This window comes from Schistocerca piceifrons, chromosome 8, assembly GCF_021461385.2.
Source record: "Schistocerca piceifrons isolate TAMUIC-IGC-003096 chromosome 8, iqSchPice1.1, whole genome shotgun sequence".
In the NCBI taxonomy this organism is placed as follows: domain Eukaryota; kingdom Metazoa; phylum Arthropoda; class Insecta; order Orthoptera; family Acrididae; genus Schistocerca; species Schistocerca piceifrons.
In genome coordinates, this window is record NC_060145.1 from 459668248 (window position 1) to 459695202 (window position 26955).

The 26955-nt window shown below is 43.1% G+C and overlaps 1 protein-coding gene across 1 annotated transcript in view; it reads left to right on the forward strand.

Moving 5' to 3' along the window:
* LOC124712458 overlaps positions 1–24450 on the forward strand; it is a 163627-nt gene extending 139177 nt beyond the window's left edge. Inside the window, exon 4 of the mRNA XM_047242754.1 lies at positions 24430–24450. Within this exon, the coding sequence (XP_047098710.1) occupies positions 24430–24450 (21 nt within the window). The remainder of the gene's footprint in view (positions 1–24429) is intronic.
* The last annotated feature ends 2505 nt before the right edge of the window (positions 24451–26955 follow it).

A 26955-nucleotide genomic window follows, 5' to 3' on the forward strand; every position in this document is an offset into this window, starting at 1 on the left:
GAATACTTTGGCGTATTGTAGTAACTGGACACTGAATGTTTTTGCGCCCCTAAACATTAAATCACTGTAAAAGTTGCCACAACTACACTTGAGACGGCCGTTGTGACCGAGCGGTTCTAGGCGCTTCAGTCCAGAACCGCGCTGCTGCTACGGTCGCAGGTTCGAATCCTTCCTCGGGCCTGGATGTGTGTGTTGTCCTTAGGTTATGTTACGTTATGCTTTGTTATGTTAACTGGGCACCTAGAAACGATGGAGAACCTCCGTCCCCGCCGCAGTCGCAATCGTCCGCAGTCCCACGACTACCACCTTAGTCCACTTGACCCCTCCGCCGCCCCACACCGAACCCAGGGTTATTGTGCGGTTCGGCCCCCAGTGGACCCCCCCAGGGAACGTCTCACACCAGACGAGTGTAACCCCTATGGTTACGTGGTAGAGTAATGGTGGTGTACGCGTATGTGGAGAACTTGTTTGAGCAGCAATCGCCGACATAGTGTATCTGAGACGGAATAAGGTGAACCAGCTCGCATTTGCCGAGGCAGATGGAAAACCGCCTGAAAACCATCCACAGACTGGCCGGCCCACCGGACCTCGACACAAATCCGCCGGGCGGATTCGTGCCGGGGACCAGGCGCTCCTTCCCACCCGGAAAGCCGTGCGTTAGACCGCTCCTTAGGTTAGTAATGTCTAAATAGTTCTAAGTGTAGGGCACTGATGAACTCAGATGTTAAGTGTCATAGTGCTTAGAGCCATTTGAACCAACAAATCTTAAATTAACAGTTTCTATTCATGCTTGTAAATTCTGTGTACCACTGGCGGGACGTATCTTCCGGCTTTTTCTGCAAGTGAAAGAACTGATATCTAGCTGTAGCTGCTTGGACTTGCTGATCATAATATTAATACAGCGATTACTTGGTCATAGCTGAGTTCGTCTGGAGACGCAGTTGGGAATAGTTTTTCTATTAACCTGAACACTGGAGACCCCGCAATCGAAAGGGTATTGAAACTTTACAGTACCATGAACACAATGAAGTTGAGAATGCGCTTCGAACTGAGTCAGGTATTCGCGCCATTTTTCAGTACAGGCTCATCAGTAATGGTCCTCTTGCAGACAATATCGGTAATCTTGCTATTACAGACTTTAGTGTCCCTGTTAGTCCCACTTTGGTCGCTATGTGCTGTCGTAACCTGTGACGTGAGCTGAGCTGCTCTGCGATGATATTGACAGACACCAAGCTGGACTGTGAATCAGTGGGTCAGTGAGGCCCTCCGGTCAGCGGCGGCGGCCTAAATACCTGCTGTCGGGAGGGCGTTGGCGGCCCGTTGCTTGTGGGTGTGTCTCTGGCCTCTCTCGTGATAGGCACATTCGATCCAGCACCTACTGTCGATCTTCGCGCTGGCGACTACTTACACCACCACAGAACTGTTCTTCTTTTCTCTAGATAATCCTGCCTTTATAGGTGGAGTGAAGCAGAAATAGCAGTCATCTCTGTTGTTTGTAGGCTCCTACCAAACCATAGGCATAGCAAAAGACATAGATCGTTTCTTATTTTCAGCCATTCTCTCAGTGTGACTGAAGGTGTGGAGTGCAAGACTTACCCTGCCCCCTACTTTCATACTGAAATAATGCTGATAGGCATTCTTCACAAGAGGCATCGGATTCTGTGAAGAAAATGTTATTTAACCCTGAATGTAACCAAAATTATTCATCTTATTTACATATTTTCGTGGCATTTTTACGAATTTTACACAACAAAAGCACTCTCAAACCACTAATTCTGCTTTACTTACAGACGTGTGGTAGGTCCGCTGTTGTTTTCTATCTGCATAAATGATCTTTTGGATAGGGTGGATAGCAATATGCGGCTGTTTGCTGATGATGCTGTGGTGTACGGGAAGGTGTCGTTGAGTGACTGTAGGAGGATACAAGATGACTTGGACAGGATTTGTGATTGGGGTAAAGAATGGCAGCTAACTCTAAATATAGATAAATGTAAATTAATGCAGATAAATAGGAAAAAGAATCCCATAATGTTTGAATACTTCATTAGTAGTGTAGCCCTTGACACAGTCACGTCGATTAAATATTTGGGTGTAACATTGCAGAGCAATATGAAGTGGGACAAGCATGTAATGGCAGTTGTGGGCAGGGTGGATAGTCGTCTTCGGTTCATTGGTAGAATTTTGGGAAGATGTGGTTCATCTGTAAAGGAGACCACTTATAAAACACTAATACGACCTATTCTTGAGTACTGCTCGAGCGTTTGGGATCTCTATCAGGTCAGATTGAGGGAGGACATAGAAGCAATTCAGAGGCGATCTGCTAGATTTGTTACTGGTAGATTTGATCATCACGCGAGTGTTACGGAAATGCTTCAGGAACTCGGGTGGGAGTCTCGGGAGGAAAGGAGGCGTTCTTTTCGTGAATCGCTACTGAGGAAATTTAGAGAACCAGCATTTGAGACTGACTGCAGTACAATTGTACTACCGCCAACTTATATTTCGCGGAAATACCACCAAGATAAGATAAGAGAGATTAGGGCTTGTACAGAGGCATATAGGCAGTCATTTTTCCCTCGTTCTGTTTGGGAATGGAACAGGGAGAGAAGATGCTAGTTGCGGTACGAGGTATCCTCCGCCACGCACCGTATGGTGGATTGCGGAGTATGTATGTAGACGTAGATGTAGATATGTGAAACTCCCATTCGTAGCAACAGTATCTATCTTTATGACATACAGGCGGCTTGAAGGCATTTGTGGTTTGTTATTGGATAGGTGCACCACCTCCAAATACAAAATTTCCCCCAAACTGAAAACGTTGACTATAAAAATTAAATGTCACTTTATATCCAAAGCAAGAACTAATCTCTTATTTTTGTTGTGATTTTTTTTAATTCAGCAGGCGGACATATATAAGAATTAAGTACTTCTGAGCCCAAAATATTTCCATTGTTGGCCAATGTAATCAGCCTCCTTTGACAAATGTCTTCGAGATGAATTTCATCACTTATCTGCGTGCATCAACGGTACCAAATCGTTGGCACAGTGTATGGAAATTGTTGTATACTACTACATACACAACAGTAAGGAGAGGTGAGCAGAGAGAGGTGCTGCGTCTGTCATCGTAGGAAAAGCAGACAGGAGCAAAAATGTTTAGCAAAGACGTAAATACAATAAACAGAAGCGTTACGTAAGTAGTAGCTTTCTCCAAGCTTACTAAGTCTTTGCAAATGAACATGCAGCAATAAAGTCCAGCTAATACTGTAGTAACAATAGTAGCATCACGGAGAGAGAAGCTCTCTTGACTAATGCACTAGTGCTAGTCAGGGCCGCGACGAGGATTCGTCTCGATGACGATTGCATTGCAACTGGGCCGTGCCTCACTGCGAAAGGGGCGAGAGGCTGCTGGTGACCGCCCTGTACCACAGCAGCTGAGGGTGCCCGTGGTACACAGCTGGTACAGGCGTGGCGCACCGGGCCTGCACCATTGGGTCTGTTAGCGGCGTCTGACGGAACCTGCCTTGGCGCTACCAACTGTGGGACACCATCGTGGTGGCATCGATCTGGCATGCCACACAAATCATCTCCTCTTTCCCGAATGAAAAATTTTAATTTCACTTCAAGATAATGCAACCATATCTGTAGAATATTAACATATTTGCATCGATAAACTGAGTATCGTCCAGTAAGTCTTTTTTAGGAGCAACAGAAATATTGCAGCTGTGTCAGGCCCTGCCAGGTGACATTTTCACCAGTTTGGATTTGTCCGACAGCGCTTCAGTATTTCCGTTGCCGCCTAAAATTATACTTCATCAGTAGGCTGCAGAATTCTGTTTTGGCTCCTGCAGTAGAGTGCTTACGGTCCTGCATCATGGGGATTTCAGTGGGTACGACGACTACAGACACGTAGCTGCAAACACAAGAAATATATTAAGCAACTTTATTTTTTCGTGGTGATAATTAGAACCGTACGACTGGCGCCCGCTGACGGCCGCCCCCCCCCCCCCCTCCCCCTGGCCACTGCAGCAGCCATACAGGTGCCCAGCTGCCTGCCTAATACCGCTAAGTGGTATCGACCCGCCGAGACAGGGGCCCAGCAAACTTCCTCTTCATAGCCCTCTTAAACTGTCGCCTCCGGTAGTTTCCCGCCCTCAGAGTCGGAAGACACTTCGTCATGACACCACTTGTTGGTGTACACAGTGCTCTATAATCGTGGAAGCACCTTTCTAAAAGAAAAAAAAAGGATGGGTGAAGACAAATTGAAAGTCAAGTGGTATGAAATGGGCGAGAGGGAAAAACGGTGTGAAAGAAAAGTGCATGGATAATTAAAGAGGAACACCTTCACAAATTCAGTAAGTAAATAACGCGTTGGTGCAGTTCTGGTCCTTATGTAAACAGTTAATCGGCTTGTCACTGATGGACAGACTTGTTGAATATCCTCCAGACGGATGTCGTGGCAAATTCTGTCCGTCTGGAGCTTTCGATCGTCAAAATCTCTAGATGGTTGGAGGGCCCTTCCTATAATGCTTCAAACTTTTTTGACTGGGGAGAGATCCGACGAACTTGCCGGCCCAGGTGCGGTAGGGAAGCACGAAGACAATAGAAAGTCTCGCCTTGAGCAGGCGGGTATTATCTTGCTGAAATGTAAGCCCAGGATGGCTCGCCATGAATGACAACGAAGTGGGGCGTAGAATGTCGTCTACGTATAGGTGTGCTGAAAGGGTGCCGCGAATGACAGCCGAAGGGGTGCTGCTATAAACTGAAATGACACCCTAAAAAGATACATAACATGAGAGTCGTTTGACTCTAGCCCCAGCAATAGCTTAGAAATATGTAAAATAAATAGTTTATATGATGATGTGTACAATAACAGTGTAACAGGTGCTCAGTTTGTAATGTATATCGTCAACCTACATCTGTTATACGATAACAAGACGTGCAGAAGTCATGTAAACATTTGACACCACATAGATCGACAAATCGATAGTCAAATCGAAACCAGCTGTATTTCGACCGACATCTTGTCCACAGAACTGCAGATTTGTTTTTGTGATCGTGTTTCCAGGTTACTGGTACATTTATGAAAATTTGTGAACAGTGACCAAGAGAGCCACGGAAATGTAGACACCTCAGCGCATCACAACGAGACTGCCACGCCAGAAGAACAAAGTGAGTGACTTTTACAAAACATTTTCGTGCAAATATCAGGCCAGTTTCCAAAGTGACATCGCCTCTTACTAAGTTTTCTCTTCTTCCACAGGATAACCACATCATTTACGAAAAGACTATGTAACATCAGTATGACCTTATTGTAAAATTGTTTTTGTAATGCCTTTTAACCTGAAGATGAGGTATTCCCTCGAAACATGTCGCTAAATAAATAAGTCATACAATAGTCAACTAAGTTTGTGACTGGTAGCGGTAATTTAAAAACCTTTACATATTTGTTGAGACAGTCACGGTCGAAAAATAGTCAATGGCTTCAAATTCTGGTACCTCACCACGGTCCAGGGCGTCTCCAGAGACGTCTCCGTCCTGGAATCTCATTGAATAGAGTAGAATCTTCTTCAGTGGTGAATCCAGCTTCGAACTGAGCCCCGACGACCAGCAACGACGTGTCCGGAGGCGACCGAACCGGCTGTGGGATCCCAATCTGACTTTCACCTGCCATACGGCCGGACAACCAGGAGTCATGGTTTGGGGCGCCATTTCTTTTCATAGCAGGACTTCTTGGGTTGTCACCCGCTGTGCCGTTACAGCACAGCGGCGCGTCTACGATATTCTACGCTCCGTTTCGTTGCCATTCTTGGCAAGCCGCCCTCTGCTTACATTTCAGCAAGATAATACCCGCCCTCACACGCCTAGAGTTTCTTTTACTGCTTGTCTGCTTGTTTGCCAAATCGTACCTTCGCTAGAGTGGCAGTCGGATCTCTTTCCAGCTGAGAACGTAAGGATCATTATGGGCAGGGTCCTCCAATCAGCTCGGGATTTTGACGATCTAACGTTACAACTGGACAGAATTTGGCACAGTATCTCTCAGGAGGTCTTCCAGCAAATTCCTCGCTCAATGCCAACCAGAAGAATTGCTTGCATATGGGCCAGAGGTGGACCAACGCTTCATTGACTTACTCAATTTGTGAAGCTATTTCACTTCAATAAATCGTCCACTTTTTCTGAAATTTTAATCATTTGTTTGTCTGTACATGTACAACACATCTATCGATTTCCGTCCCATTCAGACAATTTCTTCGTGGTGTGTCGTTTTTTTGTCGTATAGACCATATAATCAAAATAGCGGCGTTTTCTCAAAGCGCGATGTTGGATGCAAATCCTAATGTACAGTTGGAAAGGATATGTGTGACACATTGTACAGTTAGAGGATCACACGAGAAACACAATGGCGCTTTTCATTCGAACATAGCTTCATTTACTTTCGAGTTCTTCCATTAGAGGTGTCGTGAAACCTCATGGCGTTGACACGGGTGCAACGTATTGAAGTCATCCTGATACCAGGAAAGATGAGCTCACATGCAATCGAAGTTAATTTCAACCAACGCCATTGACATGGCCCATCCCTACCTTTTGCGGAATAGCATGAAACGGGCATTGTCGGACGCCAATCGTGAAAACAGTAACATCGATGGCTGTTCTGACATCGTTCAGTAAGGGTCCAGAGGTGGCACTCGCTGCGTCTCGCAGGAAACTGGTGGCAGCCATGCATCTATAATGAGACTTCGGACACGCACAAATTCCGCGAAACATTGTCACGTTCCCCGGATTTAACTCCGTCAGATTTGTTTATCTTTAGGGGTATGAAGAAGGCAGTTTAGGAATATGTGAAGGCAGTTGCGCATGCGGTGAACAACCTCAGGCAGCAGATTGTCGGTGCTTGAGCTGCAATTCCCGTACAAGTGTTGCTTAAATTCAATGTAGAACCCGTGAATCGGATAACAATCACCTTAGATCGTGTTGCTCAACACGTCGATTACATCCAGCAACATTTATGTGTTATCACAAGCGTTTGCCTTGTTCTGTACTAAACTCTACCCAACTTGCCAATGAATAAAGTTACGCTCAGCTGAAAGGCACAATTGCTTTTCTCGTGTGGTCTACTGTTCGATATGTCATATGACCTCCCTTCCATTTCAAAACTACGAGTTGCATCCAAAATGTAGTTCTATCAAACACATTGATAAGTTTGTTAACAAGAAGTGGGAAGTAGAAAACACTTTTAATAATCATTTTTTAATTGCTGTAGAGAAAATAGGATCCAGATATTCATTAGAAAATACAAGGCAGTATAAGTATGAGGCAGTACCTAAGAAATTTGATAAAATTGAAATTAAACCCACCTCTCCTACTGAAATTAGGAAAATAATAAATTCACTCAAAAGTAAAAGCTCACATGGAATTGATGGCATTTCCAACACAGTACTAAAAGCTTGTTCCCAACAAATAAGTAGGCTTCTCAATCAAATATGTAATAGCTCACTGAAACAGGCCATTTCTCCAGATAGACTGAAATACGTTATTGTTAAACCATTGCATAAAAAAGGGGATGGGTCTGATGCTAACAACTACCGCCCAATCTCATTTCTGACAGGTTTATCCAAAATTCTTAAAAAAGTAATGTATTCAAGAGTAGCATATTTGTAAAAAAGAAGTACCAACAATATGTCAATTTGGTTTTAAAATAGGATTTTCAACAGAAAATGGTATTATGCTTTCACTGATGAAATATTAGATGCACTGAATAACCGAATATCACCCATTGGGATATTTTGTGATCTCTCAAGGCTTTTGATTGTGTGAATCAGGAAATTCTTCTAGATAAACTTAATTATTGTGGTAAGAGTGGGACAGTGCTCAAATGGTTTATTTCATACTATACTGGAAGAATGCAGAAGGTTGAAATTAACAGTACAGATAGTCTGCAAAAACCAGCAGAGTCCTCTAACTTGGGATGTATCAAGAATGGTGTCCCACAGGGTTCAGTCTTGGGCCCCTTATTGTTCTTAATATATATTAACGACTTGCCACTCTGTATTCATGAAGATGCAAAGCTAGTTCTTTTTGCTGATGATACAAGTATAGTAATCATTCCGAAAACGCAAGATTCAGTTGAGGAAATAGCAAATAATGTCTTTCGAAAATTGTTAAGTGGTTCTCTGCAAATGGACTCCCACTAGATTTTGAGAAAACACAGTTTATACAATTCTGTACAGTAAACGGCGTAACACCATTGATAAATAGAGATTATGAACGGAAATCTGTTGCTATGGCAGAATACTCAAATTTTCTGCGTGTGTGCATTGATGAGAAATTGAAATGGAAGAAACATATCAATGATCTGCTGAAACAGTTAGGTTTAGCTAGTTATGCTAGTAGGATTATTACAAATTTTGCTGATAAACGTATCAGTAAATTAGCCTACTATGCCTATTTTCATTCACTGCTTTCATATGGCATCATATTTTGGGGCAATTCGTCATTAAGAGAGAAAGTATTTATTGCACAAAAGCTTGTAATCGGAATAATAGTTGGAGCCCATCTAAGATCACCTCACATACATTTAGTTAAGGAAGTCAGGATATTCATTGTACCTTCGCAATACGTATATTTTCAAAAATAACAGCGAAGTACATGGCAACAACACCAGAAAGAAGGATGATTTTCGCTATTCTGGATTAAATCTGACTTTGGCACAGAAAGGGGCGAATTATGCTGCCACAAAAATCTGTGGTCATTTGCCAAATAGTATAAAAGCCTGATAGCCAACCAACATTTAAAAGGAAATTAAGAGAATTTCTGGATGACAACTCCTTCTACATTGTAAATGAATTCTTAGATATGAAGTAGTAACTGTAGAAAAAAATTAATTAATTAATTAATTATTTTGTGTAAAGAAAACTTATGTTAAAGTGAAACTTTCCACATCACTACGAAATGTCGTATTCATGACCTATGGAACAAGGATTAATGTATGTATGTAAGGCATCTTCCAAAACGGCCTCACAGATTTTCTCCCCGCTCCCGTATCACATTAACTTTAAATTTCTTTCTCACAACTAACAACGCCGAGTGAAAGAGACACAGAAGTCTGTGTTAGTTATTATAAAGCTTAACAGTCTTGATGGGAATAAAATGTAATTACAACTTGATGATTTCCAATTTCGGTTCTCTAGCAACAATCCTGAGGTGTTTAAACTCGTGTTCCAAGATAACCACAACCTCGTGCTGTGCAACGCATCCGAGAAAATGGCGATCAGCAATTTGCAGGGGAGCTAAATTCATGATGGTTTTATTGACGAGTGTTAAAGCCGACCTCTACGAGCAAAGTCAAGACAGAAAAAGTTGAGTTTGAGCGCTTGAAGCAAACTGTAATTTCTGGCTATCATTGATTACCTGAAACTATCCTCTCACGGGCTACACGACCTGCCGTATTAACAAGCGATGAGGAGTCCTCGTGGGCACTTGGTTGCAGATTATAGACGACACAGGCAGATTATAGACAAAAATAGAGTGACAGGTAGAAAAATAGGAGCAAATAAAAAAGCCAGTACGATGAAGAAAACGACGTGGCTAGGAAGTAGATACAAAAAAGTACATTTAAACCAATTAATTGAATGAAAATGATAAACTCTTTTGGTTAGGTTTAGGAAGAAGTAATGGCATTACGCGGGAATCGAACCGATGATCTTCAATAGGCCGAGTTGAAACGCTAAACATTAAACTGAAATACAATAGAGAATGATCTGCTGGCCGGCCGGTGTGGCCGAACGGTTCTAGGCGCTTCAGTCTGGAACCGCGCGACCGCTACGGTCGCAGGTTCGAATTCTGCCTCGGGCAGGGATGTGTGTGATGTCCTTAGGTTAGTTAGGTTTAAGTAGCTCTAACTTCTAGGGGACTGATGACCTCAGATGTTAAGTTCCACAGTGCTCAGAGCCGTTTGAACCATTTTTAGAATGATTTGCTTATATGTTTTTACTGTAAGCACCCTGGCACAATGATGAACTGAAGTCTTCAAAAACTCCGTTTCACGCAGTATCGTGCGAATCTTAGCTAATGTAAGCCGATCTCTGTGATTATGATAGCTGCATGTGTTGCCGCTGAATCGCATTTTGTACAGAAGTATCGATTATAGTTTAGTTAATGCTGTGTATGAAACGAGTGCATGTCATTAGCATCGTTCTGTGTGTGTGGTGTTTATGGTGTGGTTATCACGTATGATGAAATGCGAAATTAAAGTACCAGACTTATAATTCGGGATCCAAACACGTGCCAGACAAGGAACTGGAGGTGAACTGAACAACTGCTGTGGCAGTTTGTCAACGGCGAACGGTTATAGCGTGACGTGGAGCGCTCTGGTTGGAGGAAACCAGCTGCAGAGGTCAACTGACGACTGTCAAGTAATTTTAATCAGACTATAGTGGCGCTCTCTGAAAAATTTATTTTGCAGGGTGCCAGGAAATATGCTGAAGCACAGCAGATGATAGTAGTTTGCTGAGGTTTTGTCGTTTAGTTGGAAGACGGGGACACTCGGTAAATAATGTAAGGAGGGGGAGGTGCTGACCCGGCGGCGCTCGAAGAAGCGGCCGTAGAGGGTTTTAGCGGGGGGGGGGGGGGGGTTGTATCGCTTCCATTACGTGCGGCGCGCTGCGGCTCTGCTTTTTACGCCTCCATTTTTGCGGCTGATGCCGCCGCAGACGCAACGCTGCCTTTATTTATTTAGCGAGAAAGCGCTGTCGCCGTAGGGGCCGGGAATCTGCGAGGCCGCGAGGCAATAACGCGGGGGCTCCTCTCGCCTCCGTGCAGTCGGTGTATGGCTGAGGGTGCTCTGTGCGCCGCCCGAGACGCCACCAGCGAAGCGCGGAATAGCGGAGCCCGCTTTGAGCCGCGCCCGCTTCTAAAATGCGACTCCCCCGTCTCTGGTGCTCCTCCGAGGACTGTTCGCCTTGGCAGTGGGACCAGCATTACGCCGAACTGAAATACTTTGAAAAAGAATCTTACAAGTCCGAAGTTTTCCAGGCAGTGTAGATAACTCTGGCACAGCTGTTAATGAATGTTATATGAATACTCTCATACATTTTCATGCTTATTCATGTAATACAGTACAACTGAATTTTTTCGATGTGGTGAGTACAGACGTTCCTTTTTTGAAGACTCTGGTAGAACGGAATTAATTAATTTTCGTACAAAGTTTGATATACCATTATTACATACAGGGTGACAAGTATTTCATCCGACAAACTCTGGTAGGTTGTAGGGTTCAAATGGTTCAAATGGCTCTGAGCAATATGGGACTTAACAGCTGTGGTCATCAGTCCCCTAGAACTTAGAACTACTTAAGCCTAACTAACCTAAGGACATCACACACATCCATGCCCGAGGCAGGATTCGAACCTGCGACCGTAGCAGTCGCACGGTTCCGGACTGCGCGCCTAGAACCGCGAGACCACCGCGGCCGGCAGGTTGTAGGGTACATCAAAACAAATATTTTCCCCTAGTGTCATTTTTCCTATGACGATTATTTAAACTGGTGGAGGCCGTATTACTCTCTTCAGTTGTTAAAGGGCGTATTACTCTCTTCATTTGTAGGCAACTGCCGTCCTCCAGTGTAGTAGTGTATTGTCTCTGTTCACTAATGCAGCGATACACCTGGAGTGAGTACACTGATATGGTTGGTGCGTACTACGTAGCGCACCACATCGGACGAGCTGCACAGCGGGTTTATCAGCAACAATATCCTAATCGCCGTATCCCCCATCATGCTGCTGTGTACCAACGTCTGCGTTAGAGGGGGTCTTCTAGCAGACAGGGACGCCGTTGCACGGTAAGAACGCTGCAATTTGAAGAACCTGTCTTGCAGCATGTGGAGCTAGATCAATCAATCAGCACTCGTGCAATTGCGCGTAACATGGGGACGAATCAGACGAATGTAAGAACAGTCCTTCGTCCATTTCACTTACAGCGTGTCCACGACGTGGAACCAGTTGGTTATCCACCCAGAGCACAGTTTTCGCAGTGATACCTGGAACAGTGTGAAATGTATCCTACATTTCCATCCTCTGTGTTGTTTACCGATGAAGCAACTTTCGGGCGTGATAGATTCTTCAACATGCACAAATCGGATGTTTGGAGAGGATATCCCACATGACACAGTTACTAGCGCTCATCAAGTGCGGCTTTTCGTTAATGTGTGGGTCGGTGTTGTTGGGAACTGTTTAATTGGGCCATATCTTCTACCTAGGCCTTTAAATGGCAGGCACTATTACAATTTTCTCGCCACAGCATTGCCAGAATTGCTGAAAGATATCGCTCTCCATTCAAGACAGCGCATGTAGTTCCAACATGACAGGGCGCCGGCACATTTTAGGCGTCGTGTGCGTCGATTCCTGGACCGACGGCTCCCAGAAACGTGCACTGGCAGAGGTGATCCTGTACCATGGCCTGCTCAGTCCTCAGATACGTCCACTCTGGACTATTATGTTTGGGGAGAGATGCGCAACCTTGTTTACGCAACTCCTGTTGCATCAGAAGAGGATCTGGTTGCCCGGATAGTAGCACCAGCAGGAACAATTCAGGATACTCCTGCGATTTTTGCCCGTGTCAGACAGAACATGAACCGACGGTGTAACCTTTGTTTACGTGTCAATGGAGGCATTTTTGAAAATCTACTGTAATTGAAATTGCGTTGTGTTAATGTGTTGTCTCTTGGTCATAAAAAAAATGGAAAAGTGTTTGTTGGTTTAATTAATTTGCCGCCAGAGGAATCTTCCTCTACCACTTTAAATACTCCTCATAGGAAAAAATGACTTAAGGGAAAAATATTTGTTTTGATGTCCCCTACAACCTCCCAGAGTTTGTCGGTTAAATACTTTTCACCCTGTATATCTGGGGAATAGAATACTGGTATCTTCTTTTACTGGAATTTTACAGCTCCCCAAGTTTCTGTGGGAAAAAAAAGAAGAACACTACTTAGGACTTTTCTCTTACGTAAGTACCTTACTATTGTAGTAAATGAAAATTCTTTCCACAGAATGTTTCACTAGAGTATTGATTAATTGCATGCCTAATTCAGTGGTTTGTGAGGAAAAGGTATATAAAGTTACCAAAATGTAACTTACGGCTTATACGACTCAAAGATTTGACAGTGATTGTATTAGACCTTGCCTTATCTGGGTGTACTAGTGCAAACTATATTCGTTCTCCTCCTCATTCTCAAGCAGTATTTTCTTTGTTGTTCTCTTAACCTTACCGATTTTCATGTTATCGGTTTCCTTCCATATCGTCAGTGAGAAAGCTCCTGGATCAAATCATAGCCTATGTAGAATGCGTAGTCTATCAAGTTTAGCACAGTTGAAAACTAAACAAGCACCATACGCTGCAACTCCATCAGCAGTTGTGGAAAGAAATGTTGTCTAACAGCGTGGTTTTCCTATCACTGATTTGTAACTTCCATTAGGATTTTGAATTTTTACTTGTTCAGCTTTTGTGAAAGTTGTGGATCCGCTAAACACCGAAATATTGCCCATATTGTGACTGCATAAAACTGGAGGAAAACGCGGCAGGAATAAATAATATGAGGAAATACAGAACCACAAAGGGGCGTGGCCCCATGCAAGCATTTATTAATTATTATTTTTATCACATTTAGGAGTGGAATTGGACCTTAATACTCAGGAATTGAAATTTAAATACCATGTAGTAAATGAAGATTCAATAAAAATTATTTCACAATTTTGATCGCTTTCGCTTAGTACCTTTCTCGTTGATGCATCAACCAGAATAAACTGTCATTCCAGCTGTCAAAAGTATTTCTCGAAAATATTTTATACAAACAAAATTTACGTGATTATAGTGATCTAGCAACAGTTTACTCAATGATGTTATATGGGCATCTATTCCAACTAGATGTAAGCATGTATGTAAACTGACCTTTCTGTACATCTTTTATAAACGTAAGTAGACTCACCAAATGTAACGTCTACAGGTTTACTTGAGAATGCTGCTGTAGCCGAAACAACCTTCTAGTAATGAAGAAGGATTGCCAATTAAACCATTCGCAGTTTACCTGGAATTATTCATTACAGAATGTCATATTATGACGTATTCTATGCTGCGGGCCTGACTTAAAATAAGGAAACAAAGTTATTGGAGTTTTGCTTCTTCAACCATAAAGGGCTTACATGCTTAACATAAAATGTTTAACACACGAGCTGAAAAATGCTATTGCCGTAGCACAAAAAGGCGAATATGCTGCTCTTTAAAAGACTCTGACACAAAAGAGGGAAACCAACTGCCTCATTCGGCATTCGTCATCTAAAATTTTGGCATGGGAACACAGCCACGCTATTTCAACATAGAACATTCTAAATAGTTTTTCCCGTTTTCTCCATTTCTAATGAAACACCTTCATACTCAGCATCTCGTTCTCCCTGCTACTGTGTGTGTGTTCAAAAAAAATGTTCAAATGCGTGTGAAATCTTATGGGACTTAGCTGCTAAGGTCATCAGTCCCTAAGCTTACACACTACTGGACCTAAATTATCCTAAGGACAAACACACACACACACCCATGCCCGAGGGAGGACTCGAACCTCCGCCGGGACCAGCCGCACAGTCATGACTTCAGCGCCTTACACCGCTCGGCTAATCCCGCGCGGCACTGTGTGTGTGTGTGTGTGTGTGTGTGTGTGTGTGTCTCTCACACCACCACCTGCCTCCTTTTTCTCCATTGGCACTTCCTTCAGTCTGTCTCTGGCACTGTCGCTGTCTTCAGGCCTTCTCTCGCTCTTCCTTCTCTGCCGCTTCCACCGTTTATCTGTTCCATTGCCATTGTCTTTGTCCCGTTTTTTTTCTGTACCATTACTACTGCCTCTTTCTTTCTCGCTTATAGTCTGCTGTCTTTCTCGTCAGCCACCACTGCGCCTCCTGCACACATGTCTCTGGGGATTTTGACAACTACACCGGGAAACTTCAACACGAGCTTATGGGGGTGTTCCAACTGGGTGTGGTGGTTAACTGAAAGCAATTCTGTAGGCCTATATAAAAAAAGTTAACGGTTTGTTTATGTACTTCGACACACTCAATACTTTGATACATATAAACCAAAAATAACTACGCATATTATAACGTTAACACAAAATCGTCTCCCATCCAACGCAGGTTCACTTTACACTACTTTACGTAAAAATGTACACCATTTCTATGCTATTCCTACAGTATACCGAAAAATGCAGTGTTTTGTATGACATCATAACTTCTTGTGTGGTGCTCCATCGAATAACTGCCAGGTCAAGACATCTTTTACAGGTGTGAAGTGCTCATTACATATTCATAAAGTTTTATTCGTGAAAAAATGGCGACTAAGAACATAGACCTCAAACCGTTGAGACGGACCCAGAATCATTTCCATATCTTCACTACCTCAGTTAAAACATTTGCCGGCCGGTGTGGCTGAGCGTTTCTAGGCGCTACAGTCTGGAGCCGCGCGACCGCTACGGTCGCAGGTTCGAATCCTGCCTCGGGCATGCATGTGTGTGATGTCCTTAGGTTAGTTAGGCTGAAGTAGTTCTAAGTCTAGGGGACTGATGACCTCAGATGTTAAGTCCCATAGTGCACAGAGCCATTTGAACCATTTGAAAACAACATTTACGCCTCATACTGGATATTACACTCATATTTTACGAGCGTAACAACGGTAAATGTAAACCTCACATTTCGATAATGGCTAAAGACATCGTCATTTTAGGAATATATGGTCAAAAATTTCCACCATTTGTCATGAACAGAAATTATGAAAATACGCATCCTCACAACTGGTACTTTTCGTACTCAAAAACCATATTCTTTTGGCGTTTTCTCAGAGGCACTCATGAACAAATGCTGTCTTCATAAGCCCATCCTAGGCCACACCTAATGGAAACGTACCAATCAATTTGCTCAATTTGCCTGTGTTCGAGAAAGTTTTTAATGCTTAAATCACGACGTTGCTCTGTAACATAGCTACAGTATGCCCATTCTTCCGATAGGTATGCAAATGATGTCTAAGTTAAGGGCTAGTCAAAAAACCTATCTCTAGATAGATCCCCAGATATGCCGCCCTGATAAATCTCATTTTCACTCGCGAGCTTTTGGAATGTATTGGTGCCAAGCAATGTCGTGCACCAACTTTCTCTTTCGAATGCGTGAATATTTTGTTGACATCTACCTACGTAGGGAGAAATGGTCATAATAATAAAATAAAAGAAATTAGAGCTCGAACGGAAAGATTTAGGTGTTCCTTGTGTTCCTTTTTCCCACGCGCCATTCGAGAGTGAAATGGTAGAGAAGTAGAATGAAAACGGTTCGATGAACTTTCTGGCGGGCACTTAAGTGTGAATTGCAGAGTAACCATGTAGATCTAGATGTAGATGCACGGACCGATGAACTCATTTGTAAAATAATCAGTCGTTTGAATCTGTTTCTCGCAGTGGGTTCAGTTCTTTGGTCTGTAGGTGTAGCTGTCCACACAGTAGTATCCAAGAACAACACAACGTCTCCTCTTTGCAGCAAACTCTGTGTTTAGACAAATAGTGTCCAAAAATACGGATATACCGACTTCAAACGGTAGCTTTTATTTTCAAACAGAAAGCTACAAATTACAGAACTCTACATACGCTATAGCGGGCATGAATTTATTCTCCGGTATAAAACAAATTTCCGTTTCAATAGGAAGACAGAGCACGCCACGCAAACCACATACGCTTATACCCAAATCTCCTGACCTGTGACTCTCAGATCGATAACAAACGTTGTATGTCGGTAGAGAATGCACCAAGACACAGACTTCGTTCGTGCTGTGTTCTTTCTTCCAGTACAATATACGTAAAGGACAATTAAAAGTATCGCCAGAGTTACGAAGCAGAGGACAAGCGTATCTGTACGGTCTGTATTATAGATCTCGCATGGGTGAGAAGGTCGTTCGGTCGTCGTACCGAAGATCCCTCGTTCAGATCCAATTGATCACAATGTTTTTAATTGTTTACGCTTGAACCCCCCCCCCCCCATGAGCAATGGACCTTGGCGTTGGTGGGGAGGCTTGCGAGCCTCAGCGATACAGATAGCCGTACCGTAGGTGCAACCACAACGAAGGGGTATCTGTTGAGAGGCCAGACAAACATGTGACTCCTGAAGAGGGTCAGTAGCCTTTTAGTAGTTGCAGGGGCAATAGTCTGGATGATTGACTGATCTGGCCTTGTAACACTAACCAAAACGGCCTTGCTATGATGGTACTGCGAACGGCTGAAAGCAAGGGGGAACTGCAGCCGTAATTTTTCCCGAGGGCATGCAGCTTTACTGTATGGTTAAATGATGATGGCGTCCTCTTGGGTAAAATATTCCGGAGGTAAAATAGTCCCCAATTCGGATCTCCGGGCGGGGACTACTCAAGAGGAGGTCAATATCAGGAGAAATAAAACTGGCGTTCTACGGATCGAAGCATGGAATGTCAGACCCCTTAATCGGGCAGGTAGGTTAGAAAATTTAAAAAGGGAAATGGATAGGATAAAGTTAGATATAGTGGGAATTAGTGAAGTTCGGTGGCAGGAGGAACAAGACCTTTGGTCAAAAAAATGGTTCAAATGGCTCTGAGCACTATGGGACTCAACTGCTGAGGTCATTAATCCCCTTGAACTTAGAACTAGTTAAACCTAACTAACCTAAGGACATCACAAACATCCATGCCCGAGGCAGGATTCGAACCTGCGACCGTAGCGGTGTTGCGGTTCCAGACTGCAGCGCCTTTAACCGCACGGCCGGCCGCGGTGGTCTAGCGGTTCTAGGCGCTCAGTCCGGAACCGCGCGACTGCTACGGTCGCAGGTTGGAATCCTGCTTCGGGCATGGATGTGTGTGATGTCCTTAGGTTAGTTAGGTTTAAGTAGTTCTAAGTTCTAGGGGACTGATGACCACAGATGTTAAGTCCCATAGTGCTCAGAGCCATTTGAACCATTTTGAACCTTTAACCGCACGGCCACTTCGGCCGGCACCTTTGGTCAGGTGAATACAGGGTTATAAATACAAAATTAAATAGGGGTAGTCAGGAGTAGGTTTAATAATGAATAAAAAAATAGTAGTGCGGGTAAGCTACTGCAAACAGCATAGTGAACGCATTATTGTGGCCAAGATAGACGCGAAGCCCACGCCTACTACAGTAGTACAAGTTTATATGCCAACTAGCTCTGCAGATGACGAAGAAATTGAAGAAATGTATGATGAAACAAACGAAATTATTCGGATAGTGAAGGGAGACGAAAATTTAATAGACATGTGTGAGTGAAATTCGGTAGTAGGGTAAGGGAGAGAAGGAACGTAGTAGGTAAATATGGATTGGGGGTAAGAAATGAAAGAGGAAGCCATCTGGTAGAATTTTGCATAGAGCACAACATAATCATAGCTAACAGTTGGTTCAAGAATCATAAAGAAGATTGTATACATGGAAGAATCCTGGAGATGCTGACACGTTACATGTAGATTATATACTGGTAAGACAGAGATTTAGGACCCAAGTTTTAAATTGTAAGACATTTCCAGGGGCAGATGTGGACTCTGACCACAATCTATTGGTTATTAACTGTAGATTAAAACTGAAGAAACTGCAAAAGGGTTGTAAATTGAGGAGATGGGACCTGGATAAACTGAAAGAACCAGAGATTGTAGAGAGTTTAAGGAAGAGTAATAGGGAACGATTGACAAGAATGGGGGAAAGAAACACAGTAGGAGAAGAATGAGTAGCTTTGAGGGATGAAGTAGTGAAGGCAGCCGCAGATCAAGTAGGTAAAAAGACGAGGGCTAGTAGAAATCCTTGGGTAACAAAATAAATATTGAATTTAATTGATGAAAGGAGAAAATATAAAAATGCAGTAAATGAAGCAGGCAAAAAGGAATACAAACGTCTCAAAAGTGAGATCGACAGGAAGGGCAAAATGGCTAAGCAGGGATGGCTAGAGGACAAATGTAAGCATGTAGAGGCTTATCTCACTAGGGGTTAGATAGATACTGCCTACAGGAAAATTAAAGAGACCTTTGGAGATAAGAGAACTACTTGTATGAATATCAAGAGATCAGATGGAAACCCAGTTCTAAGCAAAGAAGGGAAAGCAGAAAGGTGGAAGGAGTATATAGTGGGTCTATACAAAGGCGATGTGCTGTAGGACAGTATTATGGTAACGGAAGAGGACGTAGATGAAGATGAAATGGGAGATACGATACTGCGTGAAGAGTTTGACAGAACACTGAAAGACCTGAGTCGAAACAAGGCCCCGGGAGTAGACAACATTCCATTAGAACTACTGACGGCCTGGGGAGAGCCAGTCCTGACAAAACTCTACCATCTGGTGAGCAAGATGTATGAGTTAGACGAAATTCCCTCAGACTTCAGAAGAAAGCAGGTGTTGACAGATTTGAAAATTACCGAACTATTGGTTTAATAAGTCACGGCTGCAAAATACTAACGCGAATTCTGTACAGACGAATGGAAAAAGCCGACCTCGGGGAAGATCAGTTTGGATTCCGTAAAAATATGGGAACACGTGAGGCCATACTGACCCTTAGAAGCTAGATTAAGGAAAGACAAACCTACATTTCTAGCATTTGTAGACTTGGAGAAAGATTTTGACAATATTGTCTGGAATAGTATCTTTCAAATTCTGAAGGTGGCAGGGGTAAAATACAGGGAGCGAAAGGCTATTTACAATTTGTACAGAAACCAAATTGCAGTTATAAGATTGAGTGACATGAAAGGGAAGCAGTGGTTGGGAAGGGAGTGAGACAGGGTTGTAGCCTCTCCTCGATGTTATTCAATTTGTATATTGAGCCAGCAGTAGAGGCAACAAAAGAAAAATTCGGAGCAGGTATTAAAATCAATGGAGAAAAAGTAAAAACTTTGAGCTTCGCCGATGACATTGTAATTCTGTCAGAGACGGCAAAGGACTTGGAAGAGCAGTTGAACGGAATGGACAGTGTCTTGAAAGGAGGATATAAGATGAACATCAACAAAAGCAAAACGAGGATAATGGAATGTAGTCGAATAAAGTCGGGTGGTGCTGAGGAAATTAGATTAGGAAATGAGACACTTAAAGTAGTAAAGGAGTTTTGCTATTTGGGGAGCAAAATAACTGATGATGATCGAGGTAGAGAGGATATAAAATGTAGACTGGCAATTGCAAGGAAAGCGTTTCTGAAGAAGAGAAATTTGTTAACGTCGAGTATAGATTTAAGTGTCAGGAAGTCGGTTCTGAAAGTATTTGTGTGGAGTGTAGCCATGTGTGGAAGTGAAACATGGACAATAAATAGTTTGGACAAGAAGAGAATAGAAGCTTTCGAATTGTGGTGCTACAAAAGAATGCTGAAGATTAGATGGGAACATCACGTAACTAATGAGGAGGTATTGAATAGAATAAGAGAGAAGAGGAGTTTGTGGCACAACTTGACAAGAAGAAGGGACCGGTTGGTAGGGCATGTTCTGAGGCGTTAAGGGATCACCAATTTAGTATTGGAGGGAAGCGTGGAGGGTAAAAATCGTAGAGGGAGATCAAAAGATGAATACACTAAGCAGATTCAGAAGGATGTAGGTTGCAGTAGGTACTGGGAGATGAAGAAGCTTGCACAGGATAGAGTAGCATGGAGAGCTGCATCAAACCAGTCTCTGGACTGAAGACCACAACAAACACTTGAAACTGTTATATGGGAGAACATTTTCCTGACGTGTAGCCATGTTCTTTAGCAATCTGTTTTCGCTTCGTTATTTGAACGTTATGTACTTATTATTGATCATATTATTTTGTTTATTATTATGCATTGTTATTATTCTTTTATCCACACATGTGATGCAGTTGTTTCTTTATTTTTCTGTTCTGATTGCATACTATATGAAACTACAAATATACTGTATAGATTTACTACTCTCAAAGAAACGAAGTGAGAGCAGACTGCCAAGAGAATATTGCTGCAAAGTCCATACAGACCATTTACATGTCATAAACTCGTCGTCCCATATAACACTTTCACGTATAGTGCAGTAACAAAATAATTGTCGTCATTGGGTTTTGGACCCGGGACTCTCGATATGGGGATGCAACGTTTTAACATCCTCCCGACGGAAGCAACATGCATTAGTTAGTCACCATTCCGCTTTTCGTGTGCTCCGTAGTTCTGGTGTTACTTTTAATTAACGTTTACGCCAGTTTTGGTGGACGACAGCACACAGTACGAAATAAATCGGAGGTTTGGTTGATACTCCATCGACATACAAATCTTGGTACCGATCTGAGTGTCTGACATCTGGAAGTATGGGTGTTAGTGGACAAAATATTTGTCACCTCTCCCACACCGATGCCTTTGGAGCTCTGTCGATTCTGTAGAACTGGTACATGGCGGTCATGTAACGATCCACTAGCGACCGAAGTCATGGCAGTGTAGTGGCGTTTATGTGTCAGTCCACTGTGTCCAGCAGAGCTGTGTCGACGTGGAGACAGAAACGGGCTGCCCCATGACAGAGGTGCCTATGACCAGACTGCTGACGAAGGCGCTCGATTTGTTGGTATACCAGCACATACTGTAACGCGTCTTTTATGTCGCAGCGATGTAACACAGCATAAGAAAAGCCGGCGAAAAAATGTCGAAATACGCAACGACCGGAGACGTGTGTCTCGCCTTGACAATGACGATAGGATTGAAACACACAAAAAAATGATGTTGACCGTGTCTGCAGTTCCATCTGCAGCTATAAGAGTCAAGGGATAGCAGTAAGTGAGAAAGAGGTGGGACAAGGTTATAGCTTACCGAACCTAGTTTCGTACTGAACATGTCTTTAATTATGATTGGCACAACATTACAGAGAGAAATATACTGGAGTAAAAATAACTTATTGCTCCTTCCTTTATTGCAACCGAAGTTACACTTTAACCGTGACAACAAAAACAAAGACATAATTTTATAATGTCACAGAACTCGGCTGCACACAGAATGAACACAAATATCTGGTCCACTCACACCACGAAAACTGAAAATGGAGCCACTAAAGAAAACTCAATACTACAGGCTCACTGCTGTCAACACTCCTACTCATGAACCAGGATGTTTATTTCAACATTTACGGCGCCCAAGTTCTTTTATGTCTTAATGCAATTTTGTCATATGATGACACGGTAGGAGATCGTGGCTGTTATTTGAAGACAAATGTTGATGGTGTTGGGTCTTAGTGGTGAAAATGGTCCTGACACTTCCGTTTCGCAAGATGGCAACAGCGCGTTCGCGATTCAACTTCGACTTACGATGAGACATTCAGTGACATCTCGACTGACCAACCAAATCACCGGCTGCTGTGTTGTCGTTGTTGTGGTCATCAATTCCGAGACTGATCTGACGCAGCTCTCCACACCACTCCATCCTGTGCAAGCCTCTGCATAACTACTGCAGCCTACATCCATCTGAATCTGCTTAATGTATTTATAGTTCCGTCTCGCCCTATAATTTCTCCCACCCTTTCCTTCCCATCGCCCCCCTTCCCATGCACGCACAAACACTCACTCACGTCCCTCAATTACCAAACTGACGATTCGTTGCTGCTTCAGGATGCGTGCCACAAATTTCTTTTCTCTGCAGTTCTGTTCAGTACTTCATCATCAGCTATCGGATCTTCTCATCTAATCTTCAGCATTCTTCTGTACCACTGCAGCTCAAAAGCACGTATTTCATTCCTGTTGGAATTGTTAATCACACATGTTTTGGTTCTATAGAAGCCTGCACTCCAGACAAATGCCTTCAGAAAGATATAAATGCTATTCGGAATGTTAGCTCCACTCGGTTGGAAATAGAAACCACAGTGAAAGTTCGATGATGCCTTGCACTGGTGTGTTGAGTAATGTCTCTAATATGCTTGTCGACCCCGTCACGTTGCTCTTTTCAGTTCTGAGACCACAGTAGGCACGTAAAGATGCCTAGAACAATACTGTCTCCCGCCAAGTACGTGTGCACGCCGAGAAGATTTGCCTAATTTTAGGGAACCCCACATAACGTATCTGTCATGCGTTTCCTTCTTCGGGACAATTCTCGGCCACACGCAGCATGGGAGGATGCCCCTGCATCGTTTTCGATGGGAAGCGTTCGATCGTCCACCACACAGCCCACATTTGGCTCTCTCCGATTTTCATGTCCGCCCACATGATCCGCCGGCTATGTAGACAACATGTTGGCACAGATAACGAACTACACACCAGCGTAGAGAAGTGGTTGAGAGCACAGGCGATAAGCTTCTACGACGAAGGTATTGAAAAGTTGGCATAACTCTACGACAAATGTGTAAGTCTGGGTGGTGACAGTGTAGGGAACTTTCTGGAAAGTATATCAAACTGTTGCAAATAAAACATATTCAGTTTTCACGGTGGTTTCCATTCCGCGACCAATCGGACCTCGTACTTCCTAAAACTAAAATTTATCTTTTTCATTAACGTTTTTTTCCTCTGTTACTAGCCGGCCGGTGTGGCCGAGCGGTTCTAGGCGCTACGGTCTGGAACTGCACCACTGCTACGGTCGCAGGTTCGAATCCTGCCTCGGGCATGGATGTGTGTCATGTCCTTAGGTTAGTTAGGTTTAAGTAGTTCTAAGTTCTAGGGGACTGATGACCTCAGAAGTTAAGTCCCATAGTGCTCGGAGCCATTTGAACCATCTATTACTAGTTTGCATTTTATATCCTGTCTGCTTCCGCTATCGTCGGTCATTTTAATGTCTAATTAGGAAATCTCGTCTACTACTTTCAGTGTCTCATTTCCTAGTCTAATTCCCTCAGCGTCGGTTGACGTAATTCGACTACATTCCATAACTCTTCCCTTAGGATTGTTGATGTCCATCTTATGTCCTCCTTCCAAGACCTGTCCATCCCGCTCAAATGTTCTTCAAAGTGCTATGCCGTCTCTAACAGAATTAAAATCTCATTGGAATATCTGAAAAATTTGCTTGAGCTTTAATTCTCTTTCCAAAATTCTCTTTGGTTTTCTGTATCGCTTGCTAATGTAAATGCTGCGTAACATCGAAGATTGACTGCCGTCCTGCCTCTTTTGCCTTACGAACTGTTGCTCCCCTTTTAATGTCCTTTGACTATTGTAGCTGAATCCTGATTTCTGTAGAAGTCGTAGATAATTTTTCACCCTAAGTATTTTACCCTTCCTACCTTCAGAATTTCAAAATGGGTATTCTAATCTCCTTCCTCTAAATTTTTAGTGTTAAACGATAAGGCTATTACACCGTATTAGCGTTATGTCTTCTTGTGTACCAATTTTTGCCCAGTGTTGTCATATATCGGTAATGGTCACTAAGAAATCTGGAATTTTAGCGGTATAAACATTAGTTCTTGGTGGTTTCAGCATTATCTAATTTTTTTTCCTTTTGTTTCAGGTAAGTGACAACAGAGGATGAATATTACACCCAAAGTGCAGCAGTCGAATTCCTCTACAGATCTGGGGACAACTCAGCAACATAGATTCGCAGTAAGTGTTGTCCGTCACAACAATGCATTTCGGAGGTTTCGATATTGTAATTCAAGCAGTCACGTAGACAGTCGTTAACAGTGACTATCACAACGTATAAACCCAAAGGTATACGTGAAAGTACATTTCGACTTGTAAGGAAAAAGAAATGCCGTAGAAAGAATATTGAAAGGAACCGGGGAGTTATGGACTATTTTCCGTACAAACCAATATTTACGAAGTTATCGTTACTATTCTGTGGCTTACAAACACGTCAGATGAACGAAAGAACTACTAATTCACATGCAGACTGATCACATTATAAAGGTTCCATGAAGCGGCTTTATCTGAACGAAGCAAACCGGTTGCAAAATACACTAAAAGAGGGTCATAACTCTGGAAACGATGTACTATCTCTAGGTTCGGCCCGCAGAGTTACTGGACCAATGTCTCCAAGCGAATCCGGCGTTCTTTTTCTTGCATCTGTCCGACTCTTGTAGGCTCGAGCCAACTTTACTTACAAGGGAACCTCCCCAACGCACCCCCCTCAGATTTAATTATAAGTTGTCACAGTGGATAGGCCTTGAAAAACTGAACACAGATCAATCGAGAAAACAGGAAGAAGTTATGTGGAACTATGAAAAAAATAAGCAAAATATACAAACTGAGCAGTTCACGTGTAACATAAGCAACATCAAGGATAATGTGAGTCTGAGAGCGCCGTAGTCCCGTGGTTAGCGTGAGCAGTTGCGGAATGAGAGGTCCTTAGTTCAAGTCTTCCTTCGAGTAAAAATTTTACTCTCTTCATTTTCGCAAAGTTATGATCTGTCCGTTCGTTCATTGACGTCTCTGTTCACTGTAATAAGTTTAGTGTCTGTGTTTTGCGACCGCACCGCAAAACCGTGTGATTAGTAGACGAATGGACGTGCCTCTCCAATGGGAACCTAAAACATTTGATTGCAAGGTCATAGGTCAACCGATTCCTCCACAGGAAAACACGTCTGATATATTCTATAAGACACTGGTGACGGCATGTGCGTCACATGACAGGAATATGTTGTCGACCCACCTAACTTGTACACTTGGCGAATGGGTAAAAAGATTCTTCTACCTTGCCCGATTTAGGTTTTCTTGTGGATGTGATAATCACTCCCAAAAAAGTGATGAAAACGTAAGAGTTTGTCACATAAACTGCAACAAATGAATGCAACAGTTTCATAGTCGCACAGTTTTCCCTGTGCTCTGTCAAAACATATGTTTTTAACGTTTTCAAGTTTTTCCGTTTGTAGACCGTCAAATCCTGCATATGTCCAAGCAAATCTGAACATGTCCTGGAATTTTGGAGAGCGAAGTTGATTATGTGTGAGTGCCTGAACTTTGATAATTGACACACGATCACGTAAACTATACTGCTGTGTGTCCCTGTGCAGCTTCGCAAAATAATTGTCTGACGATAAAAAATTAAACTTTTCGCTCGAGGAAGACTTGAACCAAGGACCTCTCGTTCCGCAGCTGCTCACGCTAACCACGAGACCACGGCACTGCTGAGCTCACTGGTTCCTTGATGTTGCCTATGTTGCGCATGGACTACTCAGTTTGTATATTTTGCTTACTTTTTCATAGTTACACACAACTTCTTCCTGTTTTCTCGAGTGATCTGTGTTCTGTGTTTCAAGGCCTATCCACTGTGCCAACTTATAACTAAATCTGAGGGGGGGTGCGATGGGGAGGTTCCCTTGTTAGTATTGAACATTGTCAGCCGAATAATAAAAGGGAGTGGAATTTTTGTCTGCACGTTATCTTTTCGTATCCACACACATTAAGAAGTCACCTAGTATGTGTTTTTTTATTCGGCTTCCTGCTTTCAAAAATATTAGCTGTCAAAACTTAGTAACCTCTTCTAATTTGGCGGAATACTATTCGTTCATTTTGACATATGTGGTATAGGGTGCGTAACGCTGTAGATGAAGTATCCTGCTTGACAATCGCTAAGGAACAACTGACACTTGTTAAGGAACAGCTTCCAATTGCTGCGGAAAAACCGGCCATTGATAGTAGGGGGACGGGACGTGTGAAGTTCTACAATCTTGTGCACGAGCGCTCCGTATGCAGTCGACACGACAGGTCATGCAGTACGGTTTTTGCCAAAGATTTTTTTTAGAACGGATTAGTTCAACATTCTCTGTGGCAAGTGATTCTGGCCACCAGTTAGTACGGAGGAAAAGGGGAACACGTAACGTGCCACAGAATGGTCACGAACGTCATTGGCCTGGCGTAGGCTTTATGAAGTTGGCCAGTGCCGCACTGCTACAGTACAGCTCTTTGCAGAGAGATTATTCTGGATCGTGTCCGTCTTTTGAGGGGTGTGGTAGGGCCAGAATTCTGTTTATGGACGACAATGCCCACTTACACAGAACAGCCGAGGTATCAGACACACTGGAAAGTGAAGATATTG